Source organism: Hypanus sabinus, chromosome 17, assembly GCF_030144855.1.
Source record: "Hypanus sabinus isolate sHypSab1 chromosome 17, sHypSab1.hap1, whole genome shotgun sequence".
Lineage (NCBI taxonomy): Eukaryota > Metazoa > Chordata > Chondrichthyes > Myliobatiformes > Dasyatidae > Hypanus > Hypanus sabinus.
Genome location: NC_082722.1, coordinates 85,547,480 through 85,568,778, shown reverse-complemented (window position 1 = coordinate 85,568,778; position 21,299 = coordinate 85,547,480). Strand labels below are relative to the sequence as shown.

The 21,299-nt window shown below is 43.4% G+C and overlaps 1 protein-coding gene across 1 annotated transcript in view; it reads right to left on the bottom strand.

Moving 5' to 3' along the window:
- The window catches only part of LOC132407100 (vacuolar protein sorting-associated protein 4A), a 136,678-nt gene that overhangs the window by 76,917 nt on the left and 38,462 nt on the right, over positions 1–21,299 (bottom strand). Inside the window, exon 4 of the mRNA XM_059993394.1 lies at positions 14,906–14,967. Coding sequence (XP_059849377.1) covers positions 14,906–14,967 — 62 coding nt within the window. The remainder of the gene's footprint in view (positions 1–14,905; positions 14,968–21,299) is intronic.

Below are 21,299 nucleotides of genomic sequence, written 5' to 3'. Positions count from 1 at the left end.
CCTTGCTGATCAGTATTACAAGGGGTGATTCTGGTAAACAAGTCCTTTCAACATTTCAAGAGATTCCCCCCCCCCCCCCCCCACCACCATGTTCTTCTAAATTGCAGTGATTACAGGACCAAAGCTGTCAAACTCTCCTCATATGTTAACCCCTTCATTCCCAGAATCATCCTTGTGAACTTCTTCTGGACTCTCTCCAATGACACTATACGAGGGGTGACTGATAAGTTTGTGGCCTATGGTAGGAGGAGTCAGTTTTAGAAAACCTAGCACATTCATTTTTCAACATAGTCCCCTCCTACATTTACACAATTAGTCCAGTGGTCGTGGAGCATATGGATCCCTTCTTTGTAGAAGTCGGCGTCTTGGACCACTGGGGGTGATTGATAAGTTCGTGGCCTAAGGTAGAAGGAGTTGAGTTATACAGCTCTTGCTACATGCACGTGCAGTTCAACTCTTTGAGTGATTATGCAGAAAGTTTGAAGTTAATAACTTTTGTGGTATTTCTGTTTCAGATAATTGAAAACTGCAAGTAAACACTGTCTAAGAAAATGGACATCGGCCTTCATGCAGTCATTCCGCTACCTCGGTCTCAAGGGCTTATCACCCAAGGAAGTTTACAAGGGCATGGACTAGGGGAGGGTGAAAAATAAATGTGCTAGGTTTTCTAAAATTGACTCCCTCTACCTTAGGCCATGAACTTATCAATCACCCTTTGTATAATCTGCCTCCAAATACCTGGAAACCACATCGACTCAACATCTTCCCAATCACTGAAGTCAGGCCTATAATTTCCTTTCTTCTGCCTCCCTCCCTCCTTGAAGTGGAGGGACATTTTCAATTTTCCAGTTCTCTGAAGCCATGCTAGAATCCACTGATACTTGAAAAATTTATCACGAATACCTTCATGATCTCTTCAGACTTCTCTTTCTGAACCATGGGGAATAGACCATCTGGTCCAGTTGACTTAGCCAACTTCAGACCTTTCAGTTTCCCAACAACATTCTCCCTAGTAATGGCAACTCCACACACTTCTGCCCCCCGACATTCTCAAACTACTGGCATCCTACAATGTCTTCCACAGTGAAGACAAATGCAAAATACTTACTCAGTTCATCCACTACTTTCTCATTTTTAATCCTTTTTATTGATTTAAAAATATATAAAGACGAATACAAATCAGAGGAGAAATTATTTTACACTTTATATATTTGAAGAAACTTTTGGCATCCTCTTTAATAGTATTGGCTGGTTTACCTTCATATTCCATCTTTTCCTTCTTAATGACTTTTTAGTTGCCTTGTATTGGTTTTTAAAAGCTTCCTAGGACTCAAGCTTCCCACTAATTTTTGCACTATTATACGTCCTCTCGTTGGCTTTTATCATAGCCATGAGTGCATCATCCTGCCTTTAGAATACAACTTTTTCTTTAGGATGTACCTATCCTGTACTTCCAAAATGCTCCTAGAAATTCCAGCCATTGCTGCTCTGCCATCAACCCTGCTAGTGTTCCCTCTAAACAGTTTTGGCCACCTCCTCTTTCATGGCTCAGTAATTCCCTTTACTCCACTATAATACTTATACATCTGACATTAGCTTCTTCTCAAACTGAAGTGCGAATTCTATCATATTATGGTATATACAAATTTTCCCTCTTGGGTTCCAGCACGGACCTGTTTTTTCCAATCTACTTGTATTTTGAAATCCCCCATCATGACTATCGTAACACTGCCCTTTTGATGTGGATTTTCTATCTCCCGTTATAATTTGTAGACCACATTTTATTACTGTTTGTTGGTCTGTATTCAAGTCCATCAGGATCTTTTTACTTCTGCAGTTTCTTAGCTCTACTCACAACGATTCTACATCTTCCAACCACCTATTTCTAATTACTTGAATGCATTTTTTAACCAACAGAGCCACCCCACCCCTTTGGCTAACCTGTTGTCCTATCTATACAATGTGTATCTTTGGACATTAAGTTCCCAGCTATAATCGTCTTTCAGCCACAATTCAGTGATGCCCACAATGTGATACATGCCAATCTGTAACTGTGCTACAAGTTCATCTACAGTGGTGCTACGAAGTTTGTGAACTCTGTAGAATTTTCTCCATTTCTGCATTAATATATCCTAAAATGTGATCACATCTTCACGTAAGTCTTAAAACTAGATAAAGAGAACCCAATTAAATAAACTAACACAAAAACATTATACTTGTTCATTTGACTCAAACTGTGGGTAGATAAACAAGTTGGGACCATTACTGGACCTGGTTTTTGGAATGTAGCCAATCAGGAGGAGGGAATTATGTCTAGACAATGTTTAATTGGACAAATGGATGGTCCAGTGTAGGAGAAAGGATATAGCTGAATGGCAGCAACTTTAGGAGCATTGATTTACAGAGATTTTGAGGTGCAACATGACAGCTTATTGAAAGTGGCAACAAAAGGATACAAGATGGCACAGAAGATGATCATACTTCAGAGCCTCCATCTTACTCTCACCTCACCTTATGAAAACCCCAACCATCCCCTTTCCTCTGGGACCACCAACTCTATTCCCTCCTGATCCCAGCTCTAAACTCTGCCATGTCTTCACCATTTCCTCCAACCTTCCCTCTCAAAGCAAAACATTCTGTCCTCAGCAAGCCTCTTGCCTAAGTACCCCACAGTAAGTTCTGTACCTACAACAAACCAAGCTCTTGTTCCATCCTCTCCATTTTTTAAGCCCACTTCTTCGGCAAAAATTCCACACTGATGACCTTTTCTCCTGTCTCCAACCCTCTTCCGCTTCTTGGACACCCCACTTTGGTTCTCTGCATTCTCTGGATCTTTTCATCTCAAATGCTGACGAACCATCAGCCGGCTCAAATTCAGCACTCCTTTTCTCCTCAAACTTTAACCCCTACAAACACACAGCCAACCACTCTTTCTGCACCAATCCCAGCCTTACCACCTCTGGAGACAAACTCTCATCTAGCATCTTTTATAAATCTACTGATTATTCCTCTTCTCACCCTGTCTCCTGTAAAAATGTTATTCCCTTTTCTCAGTTCCTTTGTCTCCACCGCTTCTGTCCCCAGAATGCAGCTTTCCTTCTTCAAAGAGTGGAATAAATAAAAATAGAGAAGGGACAAACAGAGCAGCTGTTGTTGGTAGTGGGCCAGTGGTGAGCGTGGGAGGGGACAGTCTTTGGCTCAAAGGTGGTTTCGGCTCTGGGTAAGTTTCTGTACCATATAGCCTACTGTCGTAGTAACACATTATTGAGCATGCACTATTAGGCACCTATTGATCTGTATATATGTGTTTAGTTCAGGTTCCGTAAGTAAAAAACCCATTAACTTAGCACCAGTCACTAGTGTTTTTAATTATAGTTTTGTTGTGTAACCGGTCACATACACAACAAATTGGCGATGAGGTTAATGAACCTCCATTGTATCGGAACACCGTGTTTTAATTGATAAACGGCACTTGGAAGAAGAGAGTGAGGCTGTGAATCCAAAAAGGGAAAGTTCGGGCCGCGGGTCGTAACGTCCAGGCAAGACCACTTCTGAGGTATCTACACAAATGGATCCAGCAGAGACCTTTCACACAACATCACAGTAAAGGGATGGCAAGCGCAGAGTAACACAATTTCCAGTCTTTTCAGTGGGGAAGGAGTAGTTGTCAGTGTGTCAGAAAAAACTAATGTGTGACTCACGAGTTGTGATTCCTCCCATGTTACGCACCAGAGTGTTGGAGGAACTACACGAGGGGCACCTGGATACTGTGAAGATGAAAGCCTATGTATGGTGGCCAGGAATCAATAAACAAATTGAGGACGTGACCAAGAACTGCTCTGGATGTCAAAAGGTCCAGAACACAACACCACAAGCCCCTCTCCATCTGTGGGAGTGGCCCTCATCACCATGGCATCGAGTGCACATTGACTTTGCTGGACCATTCATGGACTCTCTTTTTAATTGGCGTTGATGCACATTCCAAATGGCCAGGTCGTCAAAATGAAGACAACCACATCGGAAAAGACCATTACAGTGCTGAGGACCATGTTCACTAGGAATGGCATAACTTAGCAAATCTGCACAGACAATGGATGACAATTAGTCTCTGAAGAATTCCAAAGTTTTGTGAAGAACAATGGAATCAAGCACTTCACATCTGTCCCTTATCATCCATCCACAAATGGCTTGGCAGAAAGATTTGTGCAGACATTCAAGAAAGCCCTCAAGGCAAGGGACAGCAAAAATCAACCACTACAACTCAAGATAGACAACTTCCTCCTCGCCTATTGTAATGCAGTACACGCAACCACTAACCAGACTCCAGCGGTGATGTTTCTGAACAGGAACCTGAGGTCCCATATGGATCTTCTCAAGACAAATGTACGGCGTGATGTAGAGAACAGACAATAAAAACACTTGAATGCTAAGTCAACACGGAGCTTCAATCTGGGACAGTCAGTTCTTGCACGGGATTACCGAACTGAAAAGTGGCAGCCGGGTATAATTTCCACCATAGACGGGCCACTTATGTATAGAGTACAGGTGGGAGAGAATGTATGGAGACGCCATGTGGATCAAATCCTGGATGCTCAGGTGAAAAACTCATCAACACCTTGCCCGGACTCCAATGACATAGAAGCACATCATGTGGATCAAATCCTAAATGCTCAGGTAGAAAACACAACAACATCTTGTTCTGACTCCCCGGACAAAGAAGCAAACACTCCTGATGCGACCACATCAACCTCGCCCACAGATAAGCCTGTCATCAGTGCTGAGAATCCACCTGATGTACCTGTGAAGACTAATGCCCAGATCAGACGTTGCAGGGCAAACATTATCCAGAGAGGCAGAGAAGGTCCCCCAGAGACCTCAATTCACGTCACTTTGTTATAATTTCATATTATTAAGTTACTAATTAAACAGTTGGTGGGCATTTGTATATTAAGGGTACACATACAGTAACACACACAAAATGGTAGTGGAGCACAGCAGGCCAGGCAGCATCTATAGGGAGAAGCACTGTCGAAGTTTCGGGCCGAGACCCTTCGTCAGGACTAACTGAAAGGAAAGATAGTAAGAGATTTGAAAGTAGGAGGGGGAAATGCAAACTGATAGCAGAAGACCGGAGGGGGTGGGGTGAAGCTGAGAGCTGGAAAGGTGATTGGCAAAAAGGATATAGAGCTGGAGAAGGGAAAGGATCATGGGATGGGAGGCCTAGGGAGAAAGAAAGGGGGAGCACCAGAGGGAGATGGAGAACAGGCAGAGTGATGGGCAGAGAGAGAGAAAAAAGGGGGAGAAAACTAAATATATCAGGGATGGGGTAAGAAGGGGAGGAGGGGCATTAAAGGAAGTTAGAGAAGTTAATGTTCATGCCATCAGGTTGGAGGCTATCCAGCTGGTATATAAGGTGTTGTTCCACCAACCTGAGTGTGGCTTCATCTTGACAGTAGAGGAGGCCATGGATAGACATATCAGAATGGAAATGGGATGCAGAATTAAAATGTGTGGCTACTGGGAGATCCTACACTCTGTCCCCCAGTTATTGAAGGGTGTGAGGGAAGAGAAGTAAGTGCAGTTACCATTTCAGAAGGTGCTCAAAAGGCTAAAAGACCTAAAGGCACATAAGGCACCTAGACCAGATGAACTGCACCCTAGGGTTCTGAAAGGATAGTGGTAGAGATCTTTCAAGAATCATTGGTCTCTGACATGGAGTCAGAGGACTGGAAAACTGTAAATGTCACTTTACTCTTTAAAAAAGGAGGGAAACAGCAGAAAGGAAATTATAGACCAGTTATCCTGTCCTCAATGGTTGGGACAATATTGTATATTTGTTGTATATCTTACTGTACATTCTATTTATTATAAATTACTATATAATTCTCACGAGAATGATTCCAGGAATGAAAGGGTTACCGTATGAGGAACATCTGGCAGCTCTTGGGCTATATTCGCTGGAGTTCAGGAGAATGGGGGGGATGTTAAAGGCCTGAACATATTAGATATGGCAAAGTTATTTGCCATGGTAGGGGAGTCTAGGACAAGAAGGCATGACTTCAGGATTGAAGGACGTCCATTTAGAACACAGATGCAGAGAAATTACTTTAGTCAGAGGGTGGTAAATCTGTGGAATTTGTTGCCACGAGTGGCTGTGGAGGCCAAGTCATTGGGTGCATTTAAGGCAGCGATGAATAGGTTCATGATTAGCCAGGGCATCAAAGGGTATGGGGAGAAGGTAGTGGAGTGGGGACGACTGGAAGAATTGGATCAACCCATGACTGAATGGTGCAGCAGACTCGATGGGCCAAATGGCCTACTTCTGCTCCTATATCTTATGGTGTTATGGTCTAATTTGCACATTGCACAAGACAGAGACGTAACAAAGATTTTTACTCCTCATGTATGAAATAAGGTCAATTCAATTGGATGTGGTTGGAGTCAATTGTTAAGGATGAGGTTATAGAGTACTCTGTGACAGGACAAAATAGGATATAATCAGCATGGTTTCCTCATGGGAAAATCTTGCTTGACGAACTTGTTGGAATTATTTGAGGGGATTACAAGTAGGATAGATAAAGGGGATGTTGTGGATGTTGTATATTTGGTTTTTCAGAAGGCCTTTGACAAGGTACCACTTATGAGGCTACTTATCAAATTAACAACCCATGGTATTACAGCAAAGTTACTAGCATGGTTAGGGCATTGGTTGATTGATAAGAAGCAGCAAGTGGAAATAAATGGATCCTTTTCAGGTTGGCTAGTGACTTAGTGGTGCTCTTCAGGGGTCAGTGTTGGGACCACTTCTTTTTATGCTGTATATCAATGATTTAGATGGCTTTGCGCCAAGTCGGCAGATGAAATGAAGATTGGTGGAGGGGCAGATAGTGTTGAGAAAACAGGAAGGCTGCAGAAAGACTTAAGATAGATTAGGAGAATAAGCAAGCAAGTGGCAAATGAAATACAATGTTGGAAAATGCATGGTTATACACTTTGATGGAAGAAATAAATGTGCAGGGAAAAATGTCCAAAAATCCAAAATGTAAAGGGACTCGGGAATCCTTGTGCAGAACACCCTGAAGGTTCACTTGCAAGTTGAGTCTGTGGTGAAGAAGGCTAATGCAAAGTTAGCATTCATTTCAAGAGGTCTAGAATATAAGAGCAGGAATGTGATGCTGAGGCTTTATAAAGCACTGGTGAGGCCTCATCTTGAATATTGTGCACAGTTTTGGACTCTTATCTAAGTATAGATGTCCTGGCATCGGACAATTGGAGAAGGTTCAGAGGAGGTTCACAAAGATGATTTCGGGGATGAAAGGGTACTGTACTTGCTAGAATTTGGGGAATCTCATTGAAACATTTTGAATGTTGAAAGGCCTAGGCAGAGTAGATGTGGAAAGGATGCTTCCCATGGTGGGTAAGTCCAGGACAAGTGGGCATAGGCTCAGGATAGAGAAGTGTCCATTTAAAACAGAAATGCAGAGAAATTTATTTAGACAAAGGGTGGTGAATTTGTGTAGTTTGTTACCAGAAGCAGCTGTGGAGGCCAGGTCATTGGGTGTATTTAAGGTGGAGATTGATAGGTTTTTGATTGGCATCAAAGGTTACAGGGAGAAGTCTGGAGAGTGGGGCTGAAAAGGGGGAAAATAAAAGGATCAGCCATGATTGAAAGGTAAATCAGACTTGATGGGCCAAATGACCTAACTCTGCTCCTAGGCCTTATTCAAGTCAAGTCAAGCCACTTTTATTGTCATTTTGACCATAACTGCTGGTACAGTACATAGTAAAAATGAGACGACGTTTTTCAGGACCATGGTGTTACATGACACAGTACAAAAACTAGACTGAACTACATAAAAAAAACAACAGAGAAAGCTACACTAGACTACAGACCTACACAGGACTGCATAAAGTGCACAAAACAGTACAGGCATTACAATAAATAATAAACAGGACAATAGGGCAAGGTGTCAGTCCAGACTTCGGGTATCTTCTGGACTAAAGAACGGAGTTTCCAGTCCACCACCATTGACGCTGCCTTCATCCTCATCTCCACCATTTCCCGAGCATCCACGCTTACCCCAAGTTCCTGCCACCTCAACACTGATAGAATTCCTCTTAGCCTTACATACCACCCAATGAGCCTCCACGTCCACATCATTTTCCACAAATTCCACCAACTCCAAAGGGATCCTACAACCCATCATATTTTTACATCCTCTCTCTCTCTCTGCTTTTCCCAGGGATTGCTCCCTCCGATTCCCTTGTCCATTCATCCCTCCCAGGACTTAACCCTGAAAGAGGCCAAAGAGCTACACCTGCCCACTCATCTCCATTCAGGGCTGCAAACAGTCCTTGCAGGTGAGGCAACACTTCACCTGCGAATTTGATGGGGTCATCTATTATGTCAGGGGCTCATGACACGACCTTCGCTACACTGGTGAGATCTGTTGTAAATTGGGGGACTGCTTCGTTGAGCACCTCTACTCCATTTGCCAAAAGCTGAACGTCCTGATGAACAAACATATAGTTTCCGATTCCCATTCCTGTTCCAAAATGTCAGTTCATGGTCTCCTCTTGTGCTATAATGAGGCTACCCTCAGGGTGGAGGAGCAACATTTCATATTCTGCCTGGGTAGCCACCAAACTGATGGCATGAATATCGATTTCTCCTTCCATTAAATCAAAATTCCTCCCCTCTTCTTCTATTGCTCACTCTGGCCTCTTAGCTTTTACCTGCCTATCACCTCCTGCTGGGTTCCACCTGCTTCTCTTTCTCCTATGATCCACTCTCCTCTCCTATCAGTTTCCTTCCTCCCTTCCTTTACCTTTCCTACCCACCTGGCTTCATCTATCACCTTCTAACTAAACCCTTTCCTTCCTCTCCCTCCCACCTTCTTATTCCGGCGTATTCCCTCTTCCTTTCCAGTTCTGAAGAAGGGCTTCAGTCCGAAATGTCAACTGTTTATTTCCATAGATGCTGCCTAACCTGCTGAGTTCCTCTAGCATTTTGTGTGTTGCTTCGTATCTGCAAAATTTCTCACATTTACGTCTAGTATTCTTGTTAGGATACCAAGTATAAAAGCAGGAAAGCATGTTGCAACTTTGTTAGGCAACACTTGGAGCGTTTATGATCATTGCACTTCAGGAAAAATGGGATCGCTTTGGAGAAGTTATATACTATGTTCTCCGGACATGGCTTTGATTAGAGTACTAACTTACAATTGAAGGCTACAGGCCTAACAGTCAGTGTGAGACGTGAGCCAAATAGCCTGTTTCCACCCAGTATGACAAAAATAAGAAAATCTGCAGATGTTAGAAATCCAAAGCAACACACATAAAATGCTGAAAGAGAGGAATAAATACACAGTGGTAGGTGATAGGTGAAACCGGGAGAGGGAAAGGGGGTGAAGTAAAGAGATGGGATGTTGATTGGTGAATGAAATAAAGGACTGGAGAAGGGGGAATCTTATAGGAGAGGACAGAAGACCATGGAAGAAAGGGGGAGGAACACCAGTGGGAGATGATGGGCAGGTAAGGAGATAAGGTGACAGAGGGAATCAGGAATGGGGAATGCTGAAGTAGAATGGGGGAAGGAAGGCACTATCGGAAGTTTGAAAAATCAATGTTCATGCCATCAGGTTGGAGGCTATCCAGGAGGAATATAAGATTTTGCTCTTCCAACCTGAGTACAGTCCATCCTGGCAGTAAAGGAAGCCATGGACTGACATATCGGAAAGGGAATGGGAAGTATAATTGAAATGGCTGCCAGGAGATCCCACTTTTTGTGTCAGGCGGTGCTCTGTGAAGTGGTCTCACAATCTATGTCAGGTCTCACCAATATACAGGAGGCCAGACCATGAGCACTGAATACAGAAGTGACCCCAACAGACTCGCAGGTAAAATGTCACCATACCTGGAAGGACTGTTTGAGGCCCTAAATGGTGGTGACAGAGGTGGTGTAGAGACAGGAGTGGAACTTGTTCTGCTTGCGAGGATAAGTACCAGGAGAGAGATCAGTGGGGAGGGATGAGTAGACAAGGAAGTCACACAGAGAGCGATCCCTGCAGAAAGTGGGGTGGAGGGAAATATATGCTTGGTGGTGGAATCCCATCGGAGATGGTGGAGTTATGTACTGGACGCAGAGGCTGGTGGGATGGTAGGTGAGCACAAGAGAAACACTATCCTTAGTGTGGCAGCGCGGAAGGATGGGATAAAGGCAAATGTGTGCAAAATGGAAGAGATGCAGGTGAGGGCAGTGTTGATGGTGAAGGATGGGAAGCCCCTTTCTTCAAAGAAATACATGTCAGTTTTGGATAGAAAAGCCTCAACCTGAGAGCAGATCTGGCAGAGGTGGAGGAACTGGGAGAAGGGGATGGCATTTTTACCAGTGACAAGGTTGAAAGTGTTAGAGTCCAGATAGCTGTTTGTCAGTGAGCTTAGGATATGTCTCTGTAACTGAGCAAAATTCTATCACATGATTATTAATCAACTCGTCCTCACTGCACAACACCACATCTAAATTGTCTTTTCACTTCTTAATCAAAATCAAATAAAGACAAGTTCAGGAAATACAGAACAAAAGCAAAATGCCGGAAACACTCAGCAACATATGCAGCATCTGTAGTAACAAATACCCTGCATTAGTTTGGTTCCATGGTCACAGAGTCATAGACCTTCAGCCTCCTATCTAGTCCATGCTGAAACCATTTAGACTGCCACACCCACTGACCTCCACCAGGACCATAGCCCTCCATACCCTACAATCCATGTACATATACAACCTTGAGTGCGCATGCACCACTTGTGCTAGCAGCTCATTCTACACTCTCATAACTCTCTGACTGAAGAAGTTTCCACTCATGTTCACCTAAAACTTCTCACACTCCATCCTTAACCCATAATCTCTGGTTGTAGTCCCACCCAACTTCAGTGGAAAAAGCCTACTTGCATTTACCCTATCTATACTCCTCAAATTTGTATACCTCAATCAAAGCTCCTCTCAATCTTTGACATTCTACAGAATACAGTCTTAACCTATTCAATCTGTCCTTATAGCTCAGTTCCTCCAGACCCAGTGTTAAGAATGATGAACAGACCTGATGGAAAATGGGGTGCAGTTAACCTTCTCCCCCCCCCCCCCCACCCAAGAACAATGAACTATTGCTGTTGCTATGCTGCTACTGAGAGAGAGACTGTTGATCTATTGTATTTTGACTCTTCCTGGATTATTTACCTTTCACTACAAGGACTTTACTTTGCTCGTTAACATTCCTCAGGAGACAGCAGGAGCGGCCTGATTTGATGGACACAGTCATAAAAGACAGGTCTGGAGAGACACCTTTCAGACACATCAGTAGACATTGACTGAGTGTTGTGAACCCACAGAAAGTTGGGGGTTTTAGAGTCCGAATCAGGAGATCAGTCAATAAAGCTCACGGTGTGACAGCAGGGCCGGTGGGGACTTGTGTGTGTGTCCAGTCATGCCAGAGTGACGAGTCCACCACAGAAAAACGGTCTAGCTGAAGAGGGGTCATAACTGAATGGCCACTATGACCTGACGGAATCAGAAAGCAACAGAAGGTTTGCCTATTGCAGCTGTTATATCTCGCTCACTCTCTCTCTCTCCAACGATTACACAACAACCATAACTACCTCAGCATGTATGAACTGAACTGAACTTTATACTTTTCTATGACAATACAGTTATCCCTAGACATTGATAGAACTTGTGTATTATTGCTTATTATTATTCCTACACTTTTAGGTTTATTACTGCTAACTTGTTTTATATGTATATTTGCATTTTTGATACTCTATTGTGTAGTTTACAAATAAACACCTTTAGTTTTGGTACCACCAGACTCCAATGGATACTTCTATCTTTGCTGGTCTGACACCCAGTTACGGGGTTATGTAACACCAGCAACATCCTTGTGAATTTTCTCAGTATTTGTTCAACCTTGTTTACATCTTTCCTGGAGGTAGATGATCAAAATGGGACACATACTTCAAATTAGGCCTCACCAACATTTTATACTTCAACATAACATCCCAGCTCCTGTAATTTAATTTATGAAGGCCATGTGCCAAAAGCTTTCTTAACGACTCTATCTTCCTTTGATGCCACTTTCAATAAGCATATTATAATAAGCTTCAATAAGCACCTGTATTCCCAGATCCCATTGTTCTACCACATTCCAGAGTGCCCTACCGTTCACTGTGCAAGACCTACTCTGGTTGGTCCTACCAAAGTGCAAAGCCTTGCACTTGTTTGCTTTGAGTTCCACCTGGCATTTTTCAGCCCATTTTTCCAGCTGATGCAGATCTCTCCGCAAGCCATGATAGCCTTCCTCATTGTTCACAACATCCCCTATTCTGGTATTATCCACAATATGCTGAACAAGTGTAACGCCCTGGTTAAGCTTTTACTGCTAATGCTGTAGGGTACTTCATTTAATAATTTTCAGCAGAAGTAATGTGTTCTGCTGGTAATGTTTTGATTACCATTAAAGATAAGGGGTTATGATGTTCAGCCTAAGAATGTCATGTCAGCCAATCAGGATGGAGAATTGAAAGAAGATTCCAGAGAAAGCTGGGGGGAAAAATTTTGTTATGAACACTAAAGGAGTCGAGGTCCTTTTTCTCAGCAGGAGATGAGACAGAAGGCAATTGGGAGAACCAGTAGTAGGATCCAATTCAATAGAGTCCAAGATGGAAAGTTCTATCGGTGAATAGGAGTACATGAACACCTCCAGTTTTTGGAGGATTTGAGCTCCAACTTTGTGCATATTTGACCTATAATTATAATAGTATGATGTTATTTCTTGCATATTGGCAGTATTTACACAGAATTCAGATTGGGGTGTGGGTCGACGAAACATCCCATCTCTCGGAGTCTGGTGGGTACCAAATCATAACTGACTCTTAGACATAACGGAGTTCAAAAAAGGTGGTTATCTCAACCATCAGCTTACTTGCTACCAGCTGTGTTTCTAGAGAGGCCTGGTAAAACGGGGTTTCACAAGTTAACCACATTATTATCCAGATCATTGATATAGATGACAAAGGACCCAGCACCAATTCCTGCAATATTCCATTAGTAACAGGCCTGAAATTTCTTGACTAGCCTCCCATATGACAGTGGATTTGATTTGACTTTGACACTGATCAACAGAAAAAGAGTTTTCCATGTCAAAGTGAAAACAGTTCTCTACAAAGTTATCTAAATTAATTACAAATATAAAACACAAAAGCCTACTGGCAAACTCTAGCTGAGATTTCATGCGAGTCTTTTTTTCCAACAGTGGCTTTCTCTTTGCTATATTCCCACAGTTGTGCTATGTGCATGTCTCTCCCAACTCAGCCACTGAAGTTGTCATAGGTGTCTTGGTGGCCTCCCTTACGAGTCCCCTTCTTGCATTGTCACTCAGCTTTTGAGGACAGCCTGCTCTAGGTAGATTAAAAGCTGTGCCATATTCTTTCATTTCTTGATGATTGACCTAACTGTACTCCAAGCGATATTCAGTGACTTGGAAATTTTCTTGTGTCCATCTCCTGAACTGAGCTTTTCAATAACTTTTCACAGAGTTGCTTGGAGTGTTCAGGACACTGACTCACCAGCAGTGGGAGCTTCCAGACACAGGTGTACTTCTCCTGTGATCGATTGGAACACGTGACTGCACACAGGTGATCTCCATTTCACTGACGATGTGGCTTCTGAAACCAACTGGCTGCACCAGTGATGACTTGCTGTGTCATGGTAAAGGGGGTGAGTACTTGTGCAATCCATTATTTTCTGTTTTATATTTGTAATTAATTTAGATCACTGTGTAGAGATCTGTTTTCACTTTGACAGGAAAGAGTCTTTTCTATTAAAAAAGCCATATTAAAGCCAGTGATTCAAATATAAAACAATAAAACATGAACACTTCCAACAATGGGTGAATACTTTTCATAGGCACTATATGCACCTTATTTTTTCTCTTAACCAGGGCCTCGATACCTCTTGAAAACCAAGGTCCCCTAAACCTGCTATCTTTACTTTTCATTCTGACTGGCATACTTTGTACTCTGAAAACTTCACTTTTTAAGGCCTCCCACTTACCAAGTATACCTTTGCCTGAAAACAGCCTGCCTCAATCCACATTCACTAGATCTTTACCGTTGCTGGTTCTAGGTTAAATCTCCTGTTGTGTCAATTACAAAGAAGGCGAGAGTCTTCGATTACATACCAAGTCTCCTCAAAATCCAAATGCAATATAGTCACTGTCACGACTGTGGCCTCACACCAACACCTCCTGTTCCCATAGCACCAGGTGCTGAGTGGGACTCCAAATTAACAGAAAAATGAAACTCTTGCAAATTTCTTCAGATATACAGCACAGAGCTTTCGAACTGGTTGCATCACCATTTCGTATGGAGGGGCCATTACACAGTATTGGAAAAAGCTGCAAAAAGTTGTAAACTCAGCCAACCCCATCACAGGCACTGGCTCCCCAGCATCGAGGACAGGTTCAAGCATCCATCACTAAGGACCCCCATAAGCCAGGATATACATAACCTCTTCTCATTGCTACAATCATGGAGGAGGTACAGAAGCCTGAAGACACACACTCAAAGTTTCAGTAACAGACTTTCCTTTTGCCATCAGATTTCTGAATGGAAAATGAACCCATGAACACTTCCTCACTTTTTTGCACTACTTATTTAATTTAACTTTACATACTGTATACGTCTTACTGTAATTTATAGTTTTTTTTATTATGCACTGTTCCACAAAACAACAAATTTCACAACATATGCCAGAGACAGTAAACCTGATTCTGATTCTGACCCCGTTGCTCTACTCAGCATCATAGGAGCTGGCCTCCTGACTCTAGCACATGATATGGATCTCACTCACCCATCAGCTGCTCCTGCAATTTCTTCTTCTCAGGATTTTCTCCTTCACTGTCGCTGTCACTCCTGAGGAAAAAAAAATTAAGATTTGAGTTACAGCATTCTTATTCACTGGGTAGGAAAGCAAATAAAAAGAGATGTTAAGCTAACGACAAATAGAAAACTAATATCTACAAACAGCTATTGACAAGCAGAAATTGCTTAATCTAGGGACCATCTGTTTGCTTGATTGAGGGCAGTGCCAACAGCTCTCAGGCAAATCTGCACCATACAGGGTAAAGCAGGTAAAGCAGCCTACTTGCCTAGCAACCCAACCACCCTAAACTGTCATGCATCCTACCTCCCACTATCAGTGCACGGTGGCTGCAGTATGCACCATCTACAATCTCCACTGCAGTTATTTGCTCAGACAATCTGGTAACTACCTCTTACAGCAAGCAGCAGGAACCAGGGAACACCATCACTCATCAGTTTCCCAAGTCACACAAGACCCTGGCTTAGAAATACATCACAATTAATCAAAACCATTACGTTCAAATCTTTTTTTCCCTCCAACAACACTGTGGGAGGAGCTTCCATAGAAGGATTCAAGCGGTTTGAGAAAGTGACTCACCAGCACCTTCTCAATGACAAATAGGCCTTGCCAGTGACATCCACATCCCAAAAATCCAAACATCCATTACAAAGCACAAAAGGAAATGAACCTAATACACAAACATATCAGCCTGCTAAACAGATTCATCTATACAGTACCCCATAGGCCAACCAGCATCTCTCTGTTCTTATACTTTTAGAGAAACTCCTCTTCTTTGAGCACTGATGAACAGAATGTGGAAAACCGGTAAAAGGACAGAAAGATACAGCAATTTTATTTACTGGTGTTGAACTGATAAGTTTTGAACATTCAGACAAACCTGGATATTCTGGTTCACTGGTGACAATGTGCAAGTCTAACAAGCAATTACAAAAGCAGCCTGAAGTATATAGAGCTCCGGTGAAACTGCAGCCATACAACAGCAGGCCCTTTGGCACAACTTGTTTATGCCAACCATCTTGCTTACCTGAGTTAGTGCATTTGCTGGCACATAGCCCATATCCCCAAACCTATCTATGTCTGTTTAAATACCTTTCAAGAAGTGTAATTATATCTGCCTCTATAACATCTTCTGGCAGCACATTCCACATCTCCACCACCCACTTTGTGAAAAAGTTCACCCTCTAGGACCACTCTCTGTCTCCTTTCTCCAAGCCAATCATGTATCCAATTGGCTAGTCCACACTGGACAATGCATAATCTAACCTTTTGGAGCAGCCTACCAGGCTCACCTTGTTATGAACCTTGCTAAAGTTCATGTGGGCAACGTATAGAACCATGTCCTTATCAGTCTTCTTGGTCACCTCTTCAAAAATCCTAATGAAATTCATGAGGATTCCCATGCATAAAAGCATACTGGAACAAGTGTAGGCTCCCCAATCAAGGAAATACTCATGATAAAGTCAGGGCAGTGAAAGATCACCAGTTCATTCCTGGTTTGCTGATGAAAGATTATTAACCTTCCAAACATAACAGCCAAGAGTTTAGGTACGAGATCCATAGACAGCTGATAGGGTAGATGTGGATTTCAGTGTGTCTGGAACTAAAGTATGAATAAAGCACTAAGAACCAAGTTGAAAAGAAATTTCTTCTGCCAGAGTGGTCATTATTTGGAAACTAAGGGTAATTGGATACTAAGGGAATCATGAGATGACACATGTGTTGCTTATCATGGGATATTGTTTTATATAACCATATAACAATTACAGCACGGAAACAGGCCATCTCGGCCCTTCTAGTCCATGCCGAACGCTTACTCTCACCTAGTCCCACCTACCTGCACTCAGCCCATAACCCTCCATTCTTTTCCTGTCCATATACCTATCCTTTTTTTTTTAAAATGACCCCTGTCTTAAAGCAGGAAAATATCTACCACAGTCTTTCTGAATGACAGAGTGGTTACAAGGCACTAAATTACTCACTCCTCTGTTTACCTCTTCTATTACCCCCAAAAAAGCCTCAGGTTGTGAATGTGTAGAAATCCATTATGAAACATAGAAAATAGGTGCAGGAGTAGGCCATTCAGCCTTTCGAGCCTGCACCACCATTCAGTATGATCATGGCTGATCATCCAACTCAGAACCCTGTACCTGCTTTCTCTCCATACCCCCAATCCCTTTAGCCGCAAGGGCCATATCTAACTTCCTCTTAAATATAGCCAATGAACTGGCCTCAACTGTTTCCTGTGGCAGAGAATTCCACAGATTCACCACTCTCTGTGTGAAGAAGTTTTTTCTCATCTCGGTCCTAAAAGGCTTCCCCTTTATCCTTAAGCTGTGACCCCTTGTTCTGGACTTCCCCAACATCGGAAACAATCTTCCTGCATCTAGCCTGTCCAATCCCTTTAGAATTTTATACGTTTCAAAAAGATCCCCCCTCAATCTTCTAAATTCCAGTGAGTATAAGCCTAGTCGATCCAGACTTTCTTCATATGAAAGTCCTGCCATCCCAGGAATCAATCTGGTGAACCTTCTCTGTACTTCCTCTATGGCAAGATTAGGGGACCAAAACTACACACAATATTTTAGGTACAGTCTCACCAAGGCCTTGTACAACTGCAGAAAAACCTCCCTGCTCCTGTACTCAAATCCTTTTGCTATGAATATGTATTGTATAAGGGCTAAGAGCGTTGTAAAAACAAGCCTGAAGGCTTTGTGTGTCAATGCGAGGAGCATTCGTAACAAGGTGGATGAATTGAATGTGCAGATAGTTATTAATGAATATGATATAGTTGGGATCACAGAGACATGGCTCCAGGGTGACCAAGGATGGGAGCTCAACATCCAGGGATATTCAATATTCAGGAGGGATAGACAGGAAAGAAAAGGAGGTGGGGTAACGTTGCTGGTTAGAGAAGAGATTAACGCAATAGAAAGGAAGGACATTAGCCTGGAGGATGTGGAATCGATATGGGTAGAGCTGCATAACACTAAGGGGCAGAAAACGCTAGTGGGAGTTGTGTACAGGCCACCTAACAGAAGTAGTGAGGTTGGGGATGGCATTAAACAGGAAATTAGAAATGCGTGCAATAAAGGAACAGTAGTTATAATGGGTGACTTCAATCTACATATAGATTGGGTGAACCAAATTGGTAAGGGTGCTGAGGAAGAGGATTTCTTGGAATGTATGTGGGATGGTTTTCTGAACCAACATGTTGAGGAACCAACTAGAGAGCAGGCCATTCTAGATTGGGTATCGAGCAATGAGGAAGGGTTAGTTAGCAATCTTGCCGTGCGAGGCCCCTTGGGTAAGAGTGACCATAATATGGTGGAATTCTTCATTAAGATGGAGAGTGGCATAGTTAATTCAGAAACAAAGGTTCTGAACTTAAAGAAGGGTAACTTTGAAGGTGTGAGACGTGAATTAGCTAAGATAGACTGGCAAATGATACTTCAAGGGTTGACGGTGGATATGCAATGGCAAGCATTTAAAGATCGCATGGATGAACTACAACAATTGTTCATCCCAGTCTGGCAAAAGAATAAACCAGGGAAGGTAGTGCACCTGTGGCTGACACGGGAAATTAGGGATAGTATCAAGTCCAAAGAAGAAACATATAAATTAGCAAAAAAAAGCGGCACACCTGCGGACTGGGAGAAATTCGGAGACCAGCTGAGGAGGACAAAGGGTTTAATTAGGAAAGGGAAAAAAGATTATGAGAGAAAGCTGGCAGGGAACATAAAAACTGACTGTAAAAGCTTTTATAGATACGTGAAAAGAAAAAGATTGGTCAAGACAAATGTAGGTCCTTTACAGTCAGAAACAGGTGAATTGATCATAGGGAACAAAGACATGGCAGACCAATTGAATAACTACTTTGGGTCTGTCTTCACTAAGGAGGACATAAATAATCTTCTGGAAATCTCCTCGGTAAGGGACCGAGGGTCTAGTGAGATGGAGGAACTGAGGGAAATACATGTTAGTAGGGAAGTGGTGTTAGGTAAATTGAAGGGATTAAAGGCAGATAAATCCCCAGGGCCAGATGGTCTGCATCCCAGAGTGCTGAAGGAAGTAGCCCAAGAAATAGTGGATGCATTAGTGATAATTTTTCACAACCCCTTAGATTCTGGATTAATTCCTGAGGATTGGAGGGTGGCTAACGTAACCCCACTTTTTTAAAAAAGGAGGGAGAGAAAAACTGGGGAATTATAGACCGGTTAGTCTGACATCGGTGGTGGGGAAAATGCTAGAGTCGGTTATCAAATATGTGATAACAGCACATTTGTAAAGAGGTGAAATCATCGGACAAAGTCAGCATGGATTTGCGAAAGGAAAAACATGTCTGACGAATCTTATAGAATTTTTTGAAGATGTAACTAGTAGAGTGGATGGGGGAGAGCCAGTGGATGTGGTATATTTAGATTTTCAAAAGGCTTTTGACAAGGTCCCACACAGGAGATTAGTGTGCACACAGTATTGGGGGTATGGTATTGATGTGGATGGAGAATTGGTTGGCAGACAGGAAGCAAGGAGTGGGACCTTTTCAGAATGGCAGGCAGTGACTAGTGGGGTACCGCAAGGCTCAATGCTGGGACCCCAGTTGTTTACAATATATATTAATGATTTAGGCGGGGGAATTAAATGCAGCATCTCCAAGTTTGCAGATGACACAAAGCTGGGCGGCGTTGTTAGCTGTGAGGAGGATGCTAAAAGGATGCAGGGTGACTTGAATAGCTTAAGTGAGTGGGCAAATTTATGGCAGATGCAATTTAATGTGGATAAATGTGAGGTCATCCAATTTGGTTGCAAGAAAAGGAAGATAGATTATTATCCGAACGGTGGCCGATTAGGAAAAGGGGAGAAGCAACGAGACCTGGGAGACGAGGCTTGAGAGGAAGTGCGGCGGCGGCCATTTTCAAATTGTCCAATTGCTTCTCAGATCGGAGTTCTGAGAGGCAGGACTGCGCAGGCGCATGAAGGAGGCCCGGGAAGGAGGGAAGATATATAAAGAACGCCGCCTTAAGAAGCGGGCAGCTTCATTTGCGGGTAGCGGAGTGAGCCGGGCGCAGAGTGTAGGGCTTGGGCTCAGAGGGCTTAGGTGGAAGAGGGCACAGTAGACTTATCTTTTAGTTCTTGTATTTTCAGTTATTTGGGAAGTATGAGTGTGAGGGCAGCTTGTTGTTCTCGGTGTCGGATGTGGGAGATCCTGGAGTCTCCGAGCCTCCCGGACGTCCACATCTGCGCCAGGTGCGCCGAACTGTAGCTCCTGAGGGACCGAGTTAGGGAACTGGAGCTGCAGCTCGATGACCTTCGCCTGGTCAGGGAGAGTGAGGAGGTGATAGAGAGGAGTTACAGGCAGGTGGTCACTCCGGGACCACGGGAGGCAGATAGGTGGGTTACAGTCAGGAAGGGGAAGAGGCAGGTACTAGAGAGTACCCCAGTGGCTGTACCCCTTGACAATAAGTACTCATGTTTGAGTACTGTTGGGGGGGGGGGACAGCCTACCTGGTGGGAGTGACAGTGGCCGAGCCTCCTGCACAGAGGACGGCCCTGTAGCTCAGAAGGGTAGGGTTAGAAGAAAGAGGTCCATAGTAATAGGGGACTCAATAGTCAGGGGCTCAGACAGGCGGTTCTGTGGAGGTGATCGGGAGTCCCGGATGGTAATTTGCCTCCCTGGTGCCAGAGTTCGGGACGTTTCTGATCGCGTCCAAGATATCCTGAAGTGGGAGGGTGAAGAGCCAGAGGTCGTGGTACATGTAGGTACCAATGACATAGGAAGGAAAGGGGAAGAGGTCCTGAAACGAGAGTATAGGGAGTTAGGAAGGCAGTTAAGAAGAAGGACCGCAAAGGTAGTAATCTCGGGATTACTGCCTGTGCCACGCGACAGTGAGAGAAGGAATAGAATTAGGTGGAGGATGAATGCGTGGCTGTGGGATTGGAGCAGGGGGCAGGGATTCAAGTTTCTGGATCATTGGGACCTCTTCTGGGGCAGGAGTGACCTGTTCAAGAAGGACGGGTTACACTTGAATCGTGGGGGGACCAATATCCTAGCGGGGAGGTTTGCTAGGGCTACAGGGCAGACTTTAAACTTGTAAGACGGGGGGGCGGGAGACTATTTGAGGAGACTATGGGAGAGGAGGTTAGTTCACCAGTGGAGCAAGTAAATAGACAGTGTGTGAGGGAGGAAAGGCAGGTGATGGAGAAGGGATGCGCTCAGCCCGAAGATGTAGGGGAGAAGAAAGAAAAGGATAATAAATTTGAATGCATTGTTAGGGATGGAAAGAGAGGAGGAGATGGAGAGTATCTTAAATGTATCTATTTTAATGCTAGGAGCATTGTAAGAAAGGTGGATGAGCTTAAAGCG